This window comes from Pyxicephalus adspersus, chromosome 6, assembly GCF_032062135.1.
Source record: "Pyxicephalus adspersus chromosome 6, UCB_Pads_2.0, whole genome shotgun sequence".
In the NCBI taxonomy this organism is placed as follows: domain Eukaryota; kingdom Metazoa; phylum Chordata; class Amphibia; order Anura; family Pyxicephalidae; genus Pyxicephalus; species Pyxicephalus adspersus.
In genome coordinates this window covers 91,351,029-91,371,264 of record NC_092863.1, presented here as the reverse complement: position 1 = coordinate 91,371,264, position 20,236 = coordinate 91,351,029, and the positions used below count along the sequence as shown (strand labels likewise).

At 39.3% G+C, this 20,236-nt stretch overlaps 1 protein-coding gene across 1 annotated transcript; it reads right to left on the bottom strand.

Moving 5' to 3' along the window:
• Window positions 1-1,578: 1,578 nt before the first annotated feature.
• Window positions 1,579-19,872, bottom strand: DNAJC21 (DnaJ heat shock protein family (Hsp40) member C21). The gene is made up of 12 exons (XM_072416579.1): window positions 19,644-19,872; window positions 17,262-17,355; window positions 15,937-16,060; window positions 14,614-14,739; window positions 13,333-13,637; window positions 12,266-12,408; window positions 11,058-11,148; window positions 10,794-10,970; window positions 8,805-8,847; window positions 7,501-7,667; window positions 7,333-7,414; window positions 1,579-6,399 (listed from the first exon to the last, which is right to left on the bottom strand). The coding sequence occupies exons 1-12, from the start codon at window positions 19,738-19,740 to the stop codon at window positions 6,238-6,240; spliced, it is 1,611 nt and encodes a 536-aa protein (XP_072272680.1). The 5' UTR covers window positions 19,741-19,872; the 3' UTR covers window positions 1,579-6,237.
• Between the last annotated feature and the right edge of the window lie 364 nt (window positions 19,873-20,236).

Genomic DNA, 20,236 nt, shown 5'->3' with positions numbered 1-20,236 from the left:
CTCCAATAATGTATTTTTTTATGTTGAGAAAACATTTTTATTGCATGCAAAACGTCTAAGTTTAAATGAGCCATTGAAGTCATTGGTTACCAATATTTTTACAAGTTTCGGCTCTGTAAATAATGGGACGCATACAAGTAGGTCATTTTCTGGCGTTACATTTTCTACAAGCATCCTCCAAAATACACCCTAAAAAATAGCATATAGGATTGTTAAGCAGTGAACAAATTCACCCACCGTACTCTAGCCCCTCGGGTTAATTTGTGCTTAAGGATACATTCATGACAGTTAAAGCTTTACCAAGTCTCTGGTCAAAGGTTGATCAGGTTTGCAGGATAGGATGGCATCAGACACATCTGCCTGGCATTAGAATAAATTTTCCACACTGCAATTCATGTCTTGCTGCAGAGGATGGATAGATGGTTAACATGGTAGTGAAAGTTCATGTTGCCCTGTAGCTCAGAGAAATGTTTGTGGCCTAATTAACCAATATTTTATCATGGAAGGTCAGAACAATCAAAACAAATATTACAATGCCCGAGCTGCCCCCTTGATCCTAAATAATGGCTTCTTCTATGAATAGTGTGGTGTCACCTTAGGTAGTGTAGCAAGGGAATAGATTTGTATGACTTCCAACTGGCCTTTTTTGGACGATCTTCAAGAAAGCTAGTTGCAAACTCCTATGATAGAACACATCTTTTTTTATTAGCTAGATATGGGTTCATTTGTGTAGTCAAAGCTGGAGGAGCTGACTAGAAGTATTCCAACTTTAGAAAAGGAAACTTATGGTGAGCCTCTAAAAGCAAGAAAACTTTTCAGTATTTTTATTAGATAATGTAGGAAGGAATAGAACTTCTGCTGTTTTTTTGCTATGTTTGAGAGATTACAGCTCCTTTGCCCCCACCCTACTAATATCCATGTGTTAGAAGTTTTAATAGACATGACGTGTACTATTGAGACACAGACAGCAACTAAAAGTTGATTTTTGTCTGTGATGCTGCTGCTGGATTAACTTGTATTTCTTGTCTTGTAAAACTGCACAGAAAGTGATGGAGAATCTTACTAATAAAGCCCAGGCTAGCAGGCCTTCCGAATATTTTTTTTTCCCTCATAAAAAAAAAATTCTCTGGGGATACACTAAGCACTTGGAAAAACTTAATATTTTAGGGAACTTTAATGCCCTGGAAGAGATATGCGAAAAGCAGAAATAAACCTCTCTATACTCACCTGTGCCTATTCAACCACAGGGTACCACTACCTTCTTTCTCCTGTTTTTGGAGGCGATCTTCAGCAATCTTGATTTGTCAGGATGATGTAACTCTTGTGTAGGTGGAAAGCCGGGACTGCCAACCAAAGATGCGCACAGCTGTGCACAGGCAGCTCAGCTTTTTTTAACAGATACTCGGAGCTGACAGGCAGGTTGGAGGGATTTCCCTTTCTGCAAAAAAGATCTGCGTGATCGCAAATTTATAAAGTGAAATTCTGCTTTAATGGCAGCCTATTGCCAAACACTACTGTCAGCACCGTACAATAATGCATCACCACCAGTTTTGCACAAATCTCAATGTAACAGTTACATTAATGATTTACCGCTTTATTGCCGCACATTTCAAATAAATTATGTTAAAGGAGACAGCAAACAGAATCAAGTAAAAACAAAGACACATGGAATATGCCAAAAAAACTTCAGTAAATGGTGCTAAAATCTCAATATTAACATTTCAGTATTACAAAAAGGCAGATGGGACAAATCACTGAATATTCTGATGAGCTTCATCATATTTCTGTGCTTTAGAAACCCTTTATTCAATTTCTAGATTGTCATCACCAGAAACACTGCCCCTGTGTACTGTCACCTGAATATTTTTAGTGAGGCATATACATTTTGTATAAGAATAGCCAAAACCACAGGCAGCATGGTGGCTCAGTGGTTAGCACCCTGGCCTTTGCAGCGCTAGGTCCCAGATTCCAATCTCGGCCAGGACACTATCTGCATGGAGTTTGCAGGTTCTACTTGTGTTTCCTTGGGTTTCCTCCGGGTACTTTGGTTGCCTCCCACATTCCAAAAACATGCAGTTGGGTTAATTGGCTTCCCACCAAAATTGACCTTAGACTGTAATAATGACATATGACTATGGTAGGGACATTGGATTGTGATTGCTCACAATCTAAGTCCTTAAGTTTATTCTATAGAGCTGTGGAGGGGGCATTTATTATTAAAGCTGTCTGTCAGAAATCTCTTGCACAATCTGTCCCATTGCTTGTGTTTTGTACACATTTGCATACAAGCACATTGGGCAGATATGTTATATGTTAGGTTCAGTTCACAAATCCAACAGATACCCATCTTAAAAATAAAATAAAATAATATTTTCATCCAATGATTGTTATCTATGTGCTAAAACCTTGAGAAATTGCTTTTTTGTCCATTCATTAAAGAACAGCGGAAATATTTTTACTACTATTGAATATTCAAAGCACCAAGGCTGCAGTTTTGTCTAACCCCCCTCTGCACTAATATCTAAAAACAAAAAAACCTGGGACTATCCATTAGGCACCTGTCCAAACTGAAGGTATGTTCTCCCCAGCCCCTTTTAGTGGGTGCACCACCCGGCACTTCCAGCAAATTTCTGGGATAAACTCTGTACTGTGCATCAACCTTTGATAGCTTTGGCTGCAAGAGCTTACCCATCCCCTAACTTTCCATTTAATTTGTGAATATAAGTACTGCAGTCAACAAGCCTATAATATTAGGCTTCTTGATAGGACTCCTCTCCTTTGTGTTCTCCCTAAACATTTATTGGGATGAAAACCCATTTTTCCTTAGTCAGGTGTACTGCCATGACCACAAACTATTGCACCTAAGTTTTTTTACTTTCCATAAGGTAGTAATGCCATACCACCATCTGCTCATTACCATCTTGGACTGCTACCTGGAACCATTCATTTCTCATTGACAAACCCATTTCTGATTTTAAAGACAGCCAAACTGCCAAAATGGACCTCATGTATATTACAGGGTTGTCATCCTTATTCTTGCTTTACCACCTAAGGACACATTGCCCCAAAGAAGTACCGTATGCAGATTAGATATCCCAGTACTTTGTTAGCTTACCCGTTCCAGGTCAGTGATTCAAGGATTGTGACGACAGGCCACCATTTTTCACTTTCAAAAGTCAGTCAGCAGTGTCGCCTCCTAGTTTTCCATCCTCAAAGGTTTCTTTAAAATTATGGTTCAAAATGCTAAACTCCTAGTGCACATATTCTATATTATGGGTCAAATGAAAAGTTTATTACGTCTAAGAAGACATTATTGTTATTACACAGTATTTATATAGCACCATCATATTATGCAGCACTTTACCAAGTCCATAGTTATGTCACTAACTGTCCCTCAAAGGGGCTCACAATCTAATGTGTAATATCAGTAATATGTCTTTATTACAGTCTATGGCCAATTTTTTGAGGGGAAGTCAATTAACTGCATTAACCAAACTGTATTTTTTGGAATGTGGGATGAAACCAGAGTACATAGAGAAAAACCCATGCAAACATGGTGATAAACTCCATGCAGATAGTGTCCTGCTCAAGATTCGAACCTAAGACTTAGCGCTGCAAAGGCCAAAGTGCTAATAGAAAAGCAGAACAGTTTCTTTGCTTGTGTGCTTCTGTGCCTTGAGCTTCAAAGCTATATCTCTGCAGTGTGATATTCAAGAAGCTGCTGGTTTCAGGTGAATTAGGGACTCATTTACAAAGCAGCCTATCACAATGATTCCGAGCAAAAGGTTATTTTATCAGAAACAAATGGAATAAATTACATTGTTCGAATTATAAAGGAGCTCAATAAACAGACATAACTTTTATGAATGATCGCCAGATCATATATGATCGCCAATCATATATTACTACCTCTAAAATTTGTGGAGGTCAACATTACCGCCCCTTTACAGTACCAGATAGCATTCTCTGATGGTAGCAAATGCCATGGGCAAAGTGGCAGCCACAAATGAAACACGTACAACTCAAATCTGGCAATCAGTCAGTTCATTAAAGTTAAGTTTTAACTACATTCAAGTGAGTTTCTGATTTATTTAGAGAAAGTACAGTATATTATTTCAAAGCATTGATTGCCTTTTATATATTCACTGTACTATCAATCAAAAGATTGAAAAAGTAGCACTCTTATAGCTACTTGCTTATAAATGTGCCCCTGGTACCATTACTGATGTAATGCTTACTGTTCTCTCTGTGTTAGAGAGGAAGCTGTACCTGAGGACTTGCAGACATTTTCCTGATTCTTGCTTAATTAGCCTCTTGATTAATCCCCCCTCTGTTATTAGAGTCATTGGGCCTGATTTTTTTAAAGCTCACCCAGGCTGAAGAGGATACACTTTCATCAGTGAAGCTGGAATGGATTCCTTAAACGTCATTTTGCTATTTGTTAGCAAATGTTTTCAGTCCTGGACTAGACCCATTCCAGGTTTGCTGGATCACCCAGCTTCACTGATGAAAGTGTATCCTCCACAGCTTTATAAATCAGGCCCATTAGGAGAGAGGCAGCAACATAGAGATAACAACCCCCTGCCTCTACTAACATGGCCGTCTCCACAAAGAGACAACAAGTCAAGGGCATGATCAGGTGCAGGTAATCTACAAGCATTCTGGTTTGCCATTTGTAGAACAAAGCTTCTGGTCCTCTTTTCAGAAAACACACAACAAATTTTCATGGTTTGCCTTATTGTTATATCATCTTTATCTTAGACAGGTCTCCCCACTTTGTCACCTTTCACATATAAAATACAATCTCATTTGACAATAGGAATTTCTTATATTGTATCTTGGATTGTTCCGAAAAAAGAAGTGTACTGTAGGAACTAGACAGATCCACCTTTATCACAACTCTCCAAACTTACCCAACACACCTACCACGCTACACAGAAAGTTTGTACAGTCCTGTATTTCTTTGCAGTGTTTTCTCAAATTTGTAACACATCTCATATCACATATCCCAGCCTAAGTGCAATGCAGTTAAGGACAGACCAAAAATTAGTCCAGACCAGTGTTTCTCAACCTGAGTTACTCCAAAGGTTTCTAGGGGTTCCTTGACCAGTTTGTGACTCTCAGGTCAGTCTGACACCAATAATCTTTTTGCTTATCTGTAAGGGTGACATTCTTCATACTGGCCAGCAATGCAAGAGGCGTTCTACCTACTAAACATAACACTAATATACTACGAGCTGTGGATATAGTAATTATAGCTGGGGTTCTCTAAAGACCTGAAAGTTATTTCAAAGGTTCCCCCATGTTAAAAAGGTTGAGAAACACTGCTCCAGAGCCTACAAGACGTTTCAAAGAAAACTGTGACAGTTAAAAAAGGCCAAGCAGCTTTATGTATATTAAATGCCTAGATCAAATGTAGCAGCATCAATATGCAGTCTGTTATCAGTTAAGTACAGCACTATGTTCAATTTGACTGTTTTTTTGTAATGCTAGAATTGTATCCTAGAACGCAGCCTAATTCAAGTTGAAGTGGCCTTTGCAGTCCGAAGAGGTAATCCTATCACGTTACTCCCAGCTAGCATTGATCTGTTGATCAGAAACCATGCTTATTAGATCTAAATCATTAATAGCCTCCTACCAATAGAATAAAAAATATTGAACAAAACTCTCAAGGAAATAAGGCATATGGGCAACCCACAGGTTGCAGATGCTTAAAAATAAACTCAACTTTTTGCAAATTTCCTGGTACATGGTTCAATTTCAAAATTTTGCTCTGTATTAAGATGGGGTGAGAAATACCGATTGCTGATCTAAAATTGCGTTTAGCCTTTAAAGATGAACAAATTGTCTTAATAATGCAGGGGAAGCATGGTAGTGATAAACGACACAATGAAGTATAAAATCATCTGTTGACAGCAGAATAATCTAAAGCAGAACATAGATTTGTAGACTGATAAGTATGGAAAAACGGTTTATAGTGCCGCTTTCTTTTCAGCAAGTAGGAAAAAAAAATAGCAGCAGGGCCATGGACAGCTGTAGTCCAAATTGTCTGCTTCTAATGGCTTAGCAGGCATTTCTCTCAGTGGATGGTCATCTGTCCTTAAATAAATAGGAAACAGTTAATGCATCTGCAGCAGAAACCCAGAGTTTGTGAGATCCTGGATGCAGCTTGCTCCCATTACACAGCCTGCCGGTCTGCAGCGATTAGCAAGTCAGCTCAGCCTCTATATAACAAGATCATTTGTTTTTCCGTTTGTCCTTTTTGGATTTTGAGCTTGTTGTGTTTGCTGGTGGGTTAGTGGTAGCCAGTGCATGTCCTGTGGACTTCAGGTGACTAAACAGTTTATTCCGTGTAGGAAACTCAGAAGAACAGGTGTTACATAGAATAGGGGCATCAGACTACAAGATATAAGAAAAAAAATAATCATTACAACCTACAGACACAGTCATTCATCATTTAACATTTAGATTTAAATTAATTAGGTTCTCTTTTTTTTCTACCTATTAATGTAAAGAGCTGTGCAATATGAATAAACTTTAATATCTATAATACAGTTCTGAGGTCAGCGTGACAGGAAAAACAACTATAAAAAGCTGTTACCTGCCTTACGCTAAAAACTTACATTACAGCATTTGCATAAATTTGTGGTTAAAATTTTAAAGCAGAACTGAAAAAAAAATTTATATAATATTTATATATAAATATTTATAAATATTTATATTTCCCCCTCTGTAAAGAGTAAAAAAATAGTGCCAATCTCACTGCAGATGCGTGAGATCGGCATCTCTTTCCCCTTAGTGGAAAAAATGCCCATTTGGCATGAGCAGAAGGAGCAGCCTAGAGCCTCCCGCGATGTGCAACGTATGAATCCAGGGAGACTCTGCGGTCCCATTCAGTCTTGATCGCTGCGGTGATGCGCTTTTTTTTTTTTTTTTCAAAGGCGAAATCAAAAAAATCAAAATATATGAATCAAAAAATAAATGAATAAAATGTTTACTTTACATTTTAGGCTTGTCTTATGTTGAGTTTAGGTACGCTTTAACTTGGAAGGAGCTTGTTTTTATGTTTAAGCTGTGCTGCCTATAAAACCCTGTGAGGCCAAAAACGCACAGCAATGTGCATACCAGAACTATGGAAGAGGTAGGTCACTGCTATTGTATAAATGATATACTAGAAAGTCTACCGTTACTCAGTTATCAGTTTGGCCTTGACAATGTGAAAAGAGCAAATATACTGAGGAAGATTTTTTCACTTTTCTGGGAAAACTGAGCATACAACAGATTATACTGCGATTTTTTTTTTTGTATTAGACAACTATTTCAGATCATTACCTGTTCTTCATTTTCCTGTGCAGCTGCCATTTTGGCAGCTTTCTTCACCTCTTTTGCTTTCTTTCCCTTGGGTTTTGTTGCTCTGTAATACACAGAAAACAGATCTCAGCTCAAAGTTTATGACCTAATTGTAGAAGTACTGAGAGGTAAATCATTGAAGCAGCTTACGGTTTTCCTTCACTCTTTGTTTCGGGACCAGTTGTGGCTTCTGTATCTTGAATGAGGTTGTCTTGAGGCTCTACATCATTGTTCAGGACAGATTCATCCTCTTGTAATATTTCATTTTTTGGACTGCTCTCCACATTGTCTTCTTTAGGAATATCATCATCAGACATCTGCGGAGTCCAAAAACGATACATTAAAGCACAGAATGTGCCAAATATACAGTCTATTTCCAAATGATTCCTTCTCATTAGTCTGACAAGCACAGGAATAATAAACGTTAATCCAAAAAGTGTACATAAACCTCAGAATACTATAGAATATCATAACTAAAGATCTGCTTTGAAAATCAGAGATCAGGCTGATCTTTATTGTGGAAGGAAGCACGTGATATCCTACAATAAAACATACTTACCTACTTATTCATGGTCTGCACAGGCTGAAATGTTCCAGGTATGTTGGCATATACCAGCACTGCTGGGAATTCATGAACTATACCTTTAGTTCCACTTTAAATAGTGCAGAAACTGCACAATATCTTTGGATATGGTGGCTGAACATTTTTTCTTTTGTTACGGCTTTAAAAACTTCTTGCTGATCCTGCAAGTAGCACACTTCCTGTCTTAGAATGACAATGGTCACTGGCTGTATTCTAAGGAGAAGCAGCATTGACACCCTAAAACAATAAAAGCAAAAACTACAGAACTCCAGTCCCTCTTTTTCTACACAAGAGAAGGCATTTTGTAGTTCAGAGAAGTAAAGTGGGAAGAGCTGATACCACTGTCTGAGATAATACTCCATAGGACAGTACCAGATCTCTAGCAAGATCAACACTTTACATTTATCAAACAGATAGAACACATCACAGTGTAAACACCTGATGTCTCACACTGATTGGTCCCGTGATGCAAGCTGTTGTGAGGAAATTTTTCCCCTTTCTTATATGTAATCTTGCTTGAAGTCAATTGCCTGGTGTTCACCAAATGCTTTTTCAGGATACAATGGTACATGAACATAGCAGAAATGTAATCAGACAGCCTTAGCAATAAGAGCAGCAGCCATGAAACTGCAGTCAGTAATAAAATGTACTGTGTCACATAATATTAGAAGAATAATCTACAGGCAAAGATATATAAAGTGGAAGGTCAGCAGAGGAACACTCCCATATAGATACCAGTGTCACCATGCCCCAAAAATATGCAGAGGAGTCAGTTTTTTTCACATTGTCCACTGGTCTATTAATTGTGCTTTATTCTCTCTGTTGTGCCGCTTAACCTTGAAGCAAACGGTGTCACATTTGAAACACTTACCTTACAGCCTTTCTGTTTTTTCTTTTTTTGCTTTTTGCTCGATCTGGAAAAAGAATACAACATGCATAATTATTACTTAAAGAACAAAAATGACAGTGAGCAGAATACATAGGATACCATTGCTAACCAAGTTCTAAACATGTTACAGGCTGTAATACTGGCCTTCTCACATTAAAGCTTTCTTAGTCACGTATGCAGATAGGATATTCTGACTTCTTTGGCACTGATGTCATGATGACTGGAAGAGTTAGGCAACAGTAATTTTCAGCTCACTAATCGCAGCCTACAAGCTTTTCTTACAAAAACTGCCAGGTATCCTTTAAGTGAATCTGTGCTTTGACTATGTGGAGGAAAGCAACAGGTTCACTTTTAAGTTCCCTTCCCAGAAGTAATGAAAGCCTTACTTAGCACAATACTGACACCACAGGACCAATCAGCCAGGCTGTCAAAAGTGTAAGAGTAGACTACATGGCCCTCCCAACCTAGAGGTATGAGGTTAGAGCAGCAAGAGGAGGCCATGCATGCCCTAAATGGGCAAGGTGACAAGATCCTTCAAAGAATTGTTTTTCCAAGCTCAGCGTTGTGCTCTCTTTTTAATGCCTACTTTCCCCCAGCCTCCTCATTGGAAAGTGACTCAGGATATCTTCACTATAGCGAGAAATAAGCTGACCCAGGAAAGCAATAATAATAACAAAATGTCTCACTGACTAGCAAGGTGCGTGTTCCACAAAAACAGCCAGGAAAAATATCAAATCATTACACAGGTAAAATAGTTCATATGTGTACATTACATATACATACATGTAAACATATATATTACAAAATGTGCATTAAGCAGTTTCCCTGTTCCAGTATAGAAGTGGTGCTGCCCTTTTTACATTTCTGAGATACTTGAAAGCAGCACCTCAACTTTAAGATTAAAGAACTCAAATAGGGACATTAAATAATTCTGAGGTGTCAGTAGAAGTCAAAATATACCTAAACAATGACCTCTCCTATTTGGTCTCTTTTGATCTGTTAAAGAAACCATTAAATGTGATCTATAATTCAATTTTTTAAGTGCAAAAAACTTGTAGATTCTGAGGGAAATTCAGTGAGATCCTAACTTACTATGGTCTCTGCTGACTGGTATCACTTACATTGTTCCCAACAATTTCTAAAAACTACAGAACTCCTTCCCATAATGGTAAGGGGAAGAAAAATAGAGGGGCTTTTTGTCTGTCTGCCTTTTTCATAGACAGTACAGCAAGCGAACATCATTACTCTACTACATGATGTGTGATAGGATTGCCAGGGAAAATAAAGCCTGAAAAACCAGTGAGGTCACCACATCTAAGCACTGGTAACCTGCAATTATATTTCATTTAGATACACGTTAACAAGTTAAGGGCTGTTACACATTAAACACATTCTTACTTTACCTTTTTCTGCAAAATGTATTTCTCTAGAAAACTAATAGAGCAGGTTTCTTTTTCATGCTACAATAACTACTGTGCGAACAACTACATGCAATATAAAAAATATACTGTTAGGTTAACTGGCTTCTGAGCAAACTGGTCTTCAAGTTATGCTTGTTTATCATGATCAGGCCATAAGAATTAAAGTTCCGCTGGGTCAGACACTGTTGTCAAAGGTTCTAGGTAATGTAAAGCACTGAGCAATATATTGGTACTAAACAAATGTCTATTGCATAAATGAATTAAGCGACCTTTTCTCTATCTTCATAGAAGGTTAGCAGGTATGAAACTGGGTCTGTATTGCCTACCTTCTGAAAAGGCTAGCTGCCTGGCCATATTACTTTATCTACCACTGGCCTGGAACTAACATACTGCTAACCTGCATACCTAATTGTCATAGTCGGAGACTTAGAAACTAAAGTATTTGGATAAATTTAACAGCAAAATAGTATCTTCAAAGGAAGAACTTGGCAATGGGAGCTTAAAAATTTTCTCAGTACAGGTTTCTTTAAATGTTAAGAAAATGGCTTACTTTGGCTTTGGTGCCTCCACAAGTTCCTGGTCTTCAGACAACACCTCTTCTTCCCCCTCCTGAACACTGCTATCCTCCCCAACAGAAGCACTGTACTCCTCCTCTTCAGCCTCCAGCTGCTGCCGAAGGAGAGCCACCATCTCCCGATGCTTCTTGGACTTATCGTGGTTCTTCATTCTGATTTACAACAGCAAACACAACATTAGGACTTTTCCTCCTATTCAGGGATTTAGCATAATTGCTGTGGAGAAGAGTTAAACTCACGCTTTATCAGTCTTAAAAGCCTTGTCACAAGCTGGGCAGTAGAGGTCATTATAAAATTCTTCTTCTTCATCTCCTTCATCGCTGGCTTTACCTAAGGATTCAGAGAACACATTTGCTGTGACACCTTGGTTTACTTTATATGTCAGGATTCAATTCAAGCAAGACCAAAAATAAACAGCTAAACATATTACAAGCAGAGTAGAGGACATCAAAAAGCTGGCTGCACAAGGACTTGCACACAGAAATGTATAAATAATATATCCATATCTAACTGCCTTGTGAAGAGCTATAGGAACTGACCATTTTGCTATACAAGGTACTTTTAGATGACTTTACTCAAACTGAAGAAATAGTTTGTCCAGTTCATGTCAGGTGTTCATCATTATGGTCCAAGGATTTAATAAGGAAAATTTTAAAGTTGCTTTAGTGTATGACACACTAGGGTATGGAAAGAAATTACCCAATAGGTCACACAGCATGTTGTCTTTGTGATAAGGCTCTGGTAGTAAACTGGCATGCCTAGACCCAGGACACTAGCTATAAGAAATGTAACTAAACAGAATAAATGAGTCACTGCCTTTAAACTAGCACATGCTATAATTAAAATGCTACCAGTGTGTAATGATAATGGTATTCTGAGTCCTTTAAAGTGAACATGGCACAAGTTTTAACTTAAAGTGAGATTACATGAGGTAAAGCTGCTAGGAGAGAATTCTTCTCAGTTCCTCTAGTTTCTTTGGGACATAAGGTAAAGAGAATCTTCCCAAATGGGACACAAACATATCTGGTGTTCTACTTGAAGCCAATGTGAACACTGAAAAACCCATTTACAGTAGATAGAGACGAAGGGGCAAAGGTAGTGATTTTTTATCAATTAATTGGATACATCTTTGGAAATACTGACTGGCCTTGAGAATGTTTATATAGAAAAACTTGTCACAACAAATTTATCTAACACAAACAAATTAAGAAGTTTATGCTGAAAGTGAGATCTCACATCCCATTTATTACAGGAATCACACTCAGTGTTCCCCCCAGCCCCTTTAAGCTGGGTGCACCACCCGCCACTTTTCAGTAACCAGCCGTCTGTTCTTGGGTGGTTACTGAAGACTTGGGCCACAATACAGGGGGTGCCACCTGTCTACAGCTTCTTCCCACATGGCTTAAAAAGGATTCTGGATTGAACATTGACATTGTTACGCACTAACCATTCTGCTGATTCTCTGCCTCCTCTTCATAATCCTCTATCCCATCTCCAAACTCCTTTTCATACTGAGCTTCCATCTGCTGCAGCTCTTTCTCCAGCTCAGACGTGGCCATCCAGCTCTGCTCTTTGTACTGCTCAGCCAGCCTATAGGAAATGAAAAATATTATGCTTTAACAAAATTGAAAGTCAACACAAAATGGGAGAAGGGAAAAGGAAGATCAGGATCCCATCTAGGTGGTTGGAGACTACAAAACATTACTGTAATTATGTTTTTGCCATTGTGTCAATTCTAAAAAAAAAATCATACATATTTTTGGGCAATAATTTGGTAGCAGGTTGCTGTTGATAGAAGACGTTAAATATGTTTTCACTAAGTCACAAGAATAGCACATAAAATAATTATAATTTACTATAGCACGGGCGGTGAACACCGAAGTCAAAGACACCTTTCAGTTGGATTATCATAAAAGCAGTACAAAAGCTGACATTGCTTTCCTCCTTCTAAAAGTATCAGATGCCCGACTTGGGACTTTTTTTTCTTTAGTTTTTCATTGTTTGTTTTTATTAGTTCCCTGTGAAGTCTATAAATTTGCTAAGTGGCTCAGTTGTCTGGGATGAATGACAGCCAGTGTTCCTAAACCCTGAAAAATGGGGCCATCCTGTAATTACAGGGTGTCACTGACCCAGCCTGAGGTGTCGCTATGTTTCCCTTACTTATAGTGAAATAATTCAGTGTTGCTCTTACATCAAATTCAATATCACTGTCTGCCAGGAGTATCAAAAAAAGTGGCAGAACTCATCTCTATACTTGTTCCAGGTTTGCGTCTTAGATATTAATAAAGCCAAACACACAACACAATTTACATTTAAAAAAAGACTTTGTACCCAGTTTGATGTTACATTGTGCCAAGAATAGGTGAAAAATTCAAGCCTGCAGTATAACACTAAAAGTCAGGTCTCAAATATTGGTGCACTGAAGCCATTTAAACAGGTCTACAATTACAAATGATTTATTACAATTATTTATTTTTACTGAATGATGATCAATGTGTTTTTAATAATACTTACTTGGCATTCTGTAACTTCTGTTGTCTTCGCAGTTCCTCCACCTTTTTGGCTTTTTCTGCATTCTGCTCTTCCACCAGCTTCCGATGGGCCTGGACTCTCTTGTCCCTTTTTCTGACAAAAGCCACCAGCTCTCGGACCAGTTCATTCCTTTCTTTGCGGGCCTTGTCCCGAGTTTTCTTGTTTTCCTTCTCCATGGCTCGTTTCTCCCAGCGATTGGAGGCCTGCCGTGTGTCATATTCCTCTTTCCAGGCAAAGTTCTTTACAGTGCAGAAGCTCTGCCAGTAAGCATAAAACAGGTGCACTAACTGCAGGGAAAAAAAAAGATACAGCAAAATTATTTTGTGCAGATTTTTTAAACTGAAACTTAAGGCACTATGCACTTACTTTAATATAGCCTGGCAAATTAGGGGAATTTGCAGTTTGAAACGTGAACCATATTTCTTATTCCCCATTTCTCAAACACTAAGGAAAATGCACTGTTTTACCAGTTCCAAAATCTATTCCAATTGCATCAATGTAACAAGGCAGTAAAAAGCATCACTGATATAATCTCACAGCCTATATCTCTTACATGAGTGAGCAACACGGATATGTTAACCATGACACTGTTACCAAATAAAAAAAATTTCTTTTTAACATGGGTTACAATCAGAGGTAATGGATAGTAAATGCACACAGATCAGGGGGTGCTTGCTTACCTGGGGTATTGGTGGCTTTATGTGAACTTTATGCTAATCACAATCTACTCTCCCTTACAGTAACATGGACATCAGATTATAAAGTCCCCCATTGCAAGGACTGAAGTAAAGACTTCAATGTTTTCTGTAAACGGAAACGGTGCTTCTAACAAGCTGGTAAAGTAATTGTACCATCACTGACCAGTCAAGGCTGGAGTTGGACAAGATTTGTGTTATTGAACTAAAGCTGAAAATGAAATCACCTCTTATACATTGCAGCTGTGCAAGTCATAGGTCGAATGAACAGGAAGAATAATACTTTGGTACGTAACACTTTTTCCAGAGTTTTAAACATTTTATCTTTGTAATTACCTGTTTGCTTGGAGTTCAGCTTTAAAAGAAACTTAAAACATTTTTCTAAAGCTGTCACAGATACGAAAAGGTATATTTACTAGGCCACAACTAGCCTATGGTCGGTCATCTTATGTACCTGGACACCCAATTATACCTGTAAACACCTTTATCACACACATATTTGTGTGAAGTTGGGCAGTTAATTGTCAAGCAAAAGCTTAAAAAAATAAAGAGGATAAGAACACCATACCGTGTCATAGTCACTCTGAGAGTCTCCAAATGATGGGTAGTCCTCTCCCTCTTCTGCACTGATCTTACTTTCTTTTTCCTCTTTAACAATCATCTCAAAGACTCGCCGGTATACAGCATAGAAGCCCTGGGAGAAAAAAGCATTGCATTGGTATTTGCTGGAAAACAAGCTTTCATATGACATTATGGCACAAATATGCATCCATTATATTAATATATTTGTGACTACAGAGAGCCAGATTACAGGAATTTCTCAATTTAACACAAAGAAACAAGGCAGATCCTCAATATCGACTATATAACAGGAAAACTCCAGTCGGTGCAATTGCAACATGACCCAATTGTTTTCAAACCCTTACAATCTTCATTAAAGTGATACATTAAGGCATTGTACATGTGTCTTTTAACTGTAAAACTGAACCCAATACTATACATGGGCCTCAGCATTCACCTTCAAAGAGACACCAAGGAAAATTGGAAGTGCTAATTTCTAATGGAAGGGTTAGGGCAATAAATTAGGTACAACTTTCTTAATGTGCAACCATCTAAAACTTGCTAGATATACCTAATATGTATTACAATAAATGAGAAGGAGGAGTTCACATGACAGATTTGTTCATTTGTAAATTTATAGATTTAAAATAAAATCAATACTACATTATTACTGTATTTTAAAACATGGGGTAGATGTTAATAAGAACTTCCATATAGGAACTCCTACTGATTGTTTTATTAAATTCCTCATAACACAGTTATATATTTCATATTCCACACACAGCCTGGTATTACCAAGGGATCACTGGTCTACCAGGAACCAACAGGCTTCCAAATCTTTGCAACGATACATTACAAAGGAGAGACGATCTCCATTTTTGGGTCTCTTGTACAGAGCAGAGAAACCTGGGTCACCTAGACAGTAGGCAACCAGCTCTGCACCCAGTGTTAAAACCCAGGAGGGAAAAAATTGTAGGTGGGTGGGTGGCCCAACTCTTCAGTAACTACCCAAAAACAGCCGGGTGGTTACTGAAAAGTGCCAGGTGGTGGGCCCAGCTAAAAGGGGCTGGGGAGAACACTATCTGCATAATATGTTTTCCCTTTTGTAATTTGTTATTGTTAATAAAAACCACCGATTACAGTAACAGACCACAGGCAGATCAGAACCAACAAGAAAAGAAGTTGGTCACTTTTTCCATGGCAGTGCCACCCGGGTTTTATTTTCACGGTGCTCTCCAAAGGAAGAAGTTAGCTTTTTATACAAAGTTGGAGGCTCACAGGTTGGTCTAAAGCCCTCACTTATGTTGCACCAAAATAACAGGTTGGTTACCTTTTCGTCATCGCCATATCCAGAATAACAGGTCACAGTGAAATACTGAACAAGATCCAGACTGTCATCCTGATATTCTCCATCTACACCTCCTTTTAACAGGGCGTCTCTGTGGTTGTCGTACCTTGAAAAAAAGGAAAAGATCAGAGAAGAACTGTTTGTGATCAACCCACCAAAGTTTTATTAAAAAGGGCAAAACACACACTTCTTTACAGCCTACACCTAAAAAGCTTAGAAAGCTTAAGTCAGAAAAAATTCAAACTTCTGAAAGCAAATACCACATGGTATATGTACAATATGAAGAATGAATCTGTCCATTAGTTATCTAAAAAGAGCTCAGGATATAGTAGGAAATTAATGTAATGGTGAAATTGTTGTGAAACATTAGTCATAAGTGTGTAATGTTCATGTAAAAAATAATTATGGTGACTCTCCCCTTTATCAGATCTAATGCAGAGAAACAATATAACCAATGTTATCTGGCTGAGGGAAACAAACAGAATAGGGTTGAACATTATGGAAACCTCAACCTACAGCTCTGTCATTCTCCTGTAATCAGAGGACCAGAGCTTAGCATTAAAAGAGAAGGGGGGTTATTGCCCAAACTTCAGGACCCGAAGGATGCCATTTGTAAGTCATGTGACCTGGCTCAAGGGGGTTTCTAGAAATAATTAGTATACAGTTAGCTCTAAGCCCCCATATTCTACTCATGACGTCACATTTTATAATGTACAACTAAAGCCTTGTGTATGACAGTCTACTACTAACCAACCTTCTCTATGTCTGTGCTTCACAAGCTCCCCCTCTCAGACACTGCAGATCAAAGAATGTTTCAGTTCAGAAAGCAATGGTCAAGGCGGAGTGCTGATTGACAAATGACAAGCTACAGGCTTGTGAATTACACTGACAATGCTGACAAATTATAGAGTTCAGTGTTCAACACAGACATTTTTTTGAGCTGGGTGGTAAGATGTTATAGGCGGGTGGCAGCCCCTGTATTGTGACCCCATTGTAACAGCCGGGTGGTTACTGAAAGGTGCCGGTTGGTGCACCCGGCTAAAAGGGGCTGGGGAGAACACTGGAGTGGCCCCCAGATCTGGTAAGACTAAATCTTCTAATAGGGACCCCTTTTCCAGGGACAACTGTCTAAGAAAGGAATTTATTTCACTTTGGGAGATTTCCTCTAACTTCCTTTTTGTTTTGAGGACAGGAAGTGAAGGGAATTGGCACATAAAAAATGGTTCGGCCATACAAACACTGTTAGTGCTGCAGCACATTTATTATAATGTGAGGTCATAGTACTACTTTAACACGGAATCACTCACCATGCTCTCTCCTGGGGGTCGCTGAGGACATCATAAGCTGCCTGGATCAGTTTAAACGTCTCTGCTGCCTCCTCGGCATTATCCAAGTTTTTATCTGTAACAGAAATTAAAGGAAAAAAGCATTAGACTCAATACTCTATATCAGGGGTGCCCACACTTTTTTGGCTTGCGAGCTACTTTAAAATGATCAAGTCAAAATGATCTACCAATAATTAAAACTTGGACTTTATAATTCCTGTGCATAATAGAGTTCATTTTGAAAGGCAGGGCTCCGCAATCTACTCGTGTTGCCTTTGCGATTTACCGGTAGATCACGATCCACCTGTTAAGCACCACCGCTCTATATTATATTAAAACATCTCAGGAATTCTCCCATCATGGTGTAATGGACTCAATCTGCATCGTCCTATTCCGCTTGCTCCTACTTTCTGCTCATTTAAAAGAGCCCTTAAAACCCATCTTTTTAAACTTGTCTACTCATCTTCTTCCGTCTCTTAAACCCTCATCCACCATTCCATATCCCCTCTACTATTGTGTGTTACTTTCCCCCCACCTTTAGATTGTAAGCTCTTCTGGGCAGGGTCCTCTCTTCCTCCTGTATCACTGTCTGTATCTGTCTGTCATCTGCAACCCCTATTTAATGCACAGTGCTGCAACATATGTTGGTGCTATATAAATCCTGTTTAATAATATTAATGGACCATACATCAGGGAAACACAGACAGAATCCTGGCTTTCTCCACAAATAAGGTTTAGTGGCAGTGGAATTATTTTGCATTTTCAGTGTTGTCTGTGTCCCCATCATGAAGTATTTCCCATATCCTGGGATAGAGGTCAATGATACAGGAAGAAAACAAATCTCAATAGAGGGGACACAGAGAAAGAAAATGAAAATAAACAAAACCCTAATCACCCAATGGGATGATTAGAATTGCTACAATAAAGAGACCCAGTCACCTTACACATTGCAGAGATCTCCCCAGAAATATTTTTCCTGGGTGGGGGTAAGCTGTAGGCAGATGGTGAAAAAAAGTGAGTGGGGCAACACGTGAGGCATTACTGCTCCCAGCTCTTTGTGCCATCGGTGTCCAGTGACCCCTAAAATTCTGTCAGCTTTCAACCCCTACCCGTTTTTTTGTTCCAACTTTCTAATGCCCCCTTGTATGTCCCATTTGACATCCTTGTATCAACTTTTTTTGCCCCATTCTTTCCTCCTTGGTTGCTGCCACAAATTATGTGCTGCCAGAGCTTAGAGGGAGCATATAGGGGGGGTCACCTCTTCATCATGTGACAGTGAGTTGGCCTAGTGATTGGCTGCCAGATCTGAGCACTGTATCACTGCAAGAAGTTCCAGCTCAGGGGGAGCAGGGGTGTCAAACTCAAATACACAGTGGGCCAAAATAAAAAATTTGGACAAAGTCACGGACCAACCTTGATATTTATTTAAAAAATATCCACAATTGAAGAAGGTCGCTAATGAATGTCAACCGAGGGGGCGCTTGTGGGTCCTGATTAACGCCAGCAGAGCATTCTGGGATTTGTAGTATTAACGGTGCACTATCTACCTGCAGAACAGCTCTAGTAGACATTTGGTATTTTCTTGTGGGCCAAATATATTTAGTGCGGGCCAGATTTGGCCCACAGGCCTGACTTTACCACCCCTGATATAAAAGGTCACCTCTTGATCATGTGACAGTGCATTGGCCTGGTGATTGGCTGCCAGATCTGAGTATAACTGCAGGGAATCACAGCTTGGAGGGAGTATATGGGGGGGGGTCCATCTCTTCATCATGTGACAGTGAGTTGGCCTGGTGATTGGCTGCCAGGTCTGAGTATAATTGCAGGAAGTCACATGATCCTCTATACCAAGAAGTCCCTGTCACTTTGGTCCTAATAAGGTGACGAGGATTATCCTAATAAGGATTGTTGATTATTCCTATTCTCTTTATTAATGAGAGAGGTTGGCGGGTCAATATTGTTGGCTGAGGGAGCTGCGAGTGTCACCGGATACTGATGCGACTGATACAGTGTCACCGGATACTGATGCAGGAATACAGATCAGGGTTCATTCTGCTGCTTTCTGCTCCATCTAATGAAGTCGGAGGATCAGTATGACAGCCAGGCACCTAGCACTTCAATGGGACCACTCATCCTGGAGATGAATATCATCCCACTGGCTTTAGGAGATTTCCCCTGACTTCCTGATGTACTCTTGAAAGAGGAAGTGAATAGAAATGTCCCAAATGGTACACAGAGAGTGAAAAAAATAATAATCAGAAGTTTTTTGCCTTCACTGCTGTATACAAAAAACAAAAGAATAGTTCTGGTCATCTACACACATTTAGAACAGTAAATACATTGCCCTTATCACGTGACCCTTACCCGGGTGCCATTTCAGGGCCAGCTTCCTGTAAGCTTTTTTAAGGTCATCGTCCGTACAGTCCCTCCTAAGTCCGAGAAGCTCGTAGTGACAACGCATCCTTTTCCTCTCACCGGCCGGCTGACCCCGTCACACACGTGTATGCACCAACCCGGAACAGGAAGTCACCGGTATCTCAGGCGCCCACCCTCAGTTACTCAGACAACCACACAGCTTTCCCTCAGCCCAGCTACAGTGCCACTGAGAGCAGCAAGTGACGTCATTAGGAATCTAGAGGAATCATTGTATTTGGTTATTGTCTCCAGTACAGGCGCCATGTTTGCTAAGATTTTATATGCCAGTCACTTAGCATTGACTTCTTAAAAATGGCGTCTGCCCAGCTACAGATCTTCTGAAGACAGCCAGTCCCCGTCATCAGGAATCTAGATAAATGAATAGATTGAAGGAATTGTCCCCAGTGTAGGCGCCATATTTTCTAAGATTTTCTTATACTTGTTACTAAATTTTGACTTCTACAAAATGGCGTCTACCCAGCTACAGTGCTTCTGAGGACAGCCAGTGACGTTGTAAAAAATCTAGAGATATGACTTTTAGT

What these genes read in the sequence shown, in the direction of transcription:
- DNAJC21 (XM_072416579.1), bottom strand. Translation starts at nt 19,740, where the DNA reads ATGCGTTGTCACTACGAGCTTCTCGGACTTAGGAGGGACTGTACGGAC. An exon ending in GACCCCCAGGAGAGAGCATG is followed by an intron (nt 16,061 to 17,261) that starts GTGAGTGATTCC and finishes CTTTTTTTCAAG; the next exon opens with GTACGACAACCACAGAGACG. An exon ending in GCTTTTAAGACTGATAAAGC is followed by an intron (nt 10,971 to 11,057) that starts GTGAGTTTAACT and finishes GTTGTAAATCAG; the next exon opens with AATGAAGAACCACGATAAGT.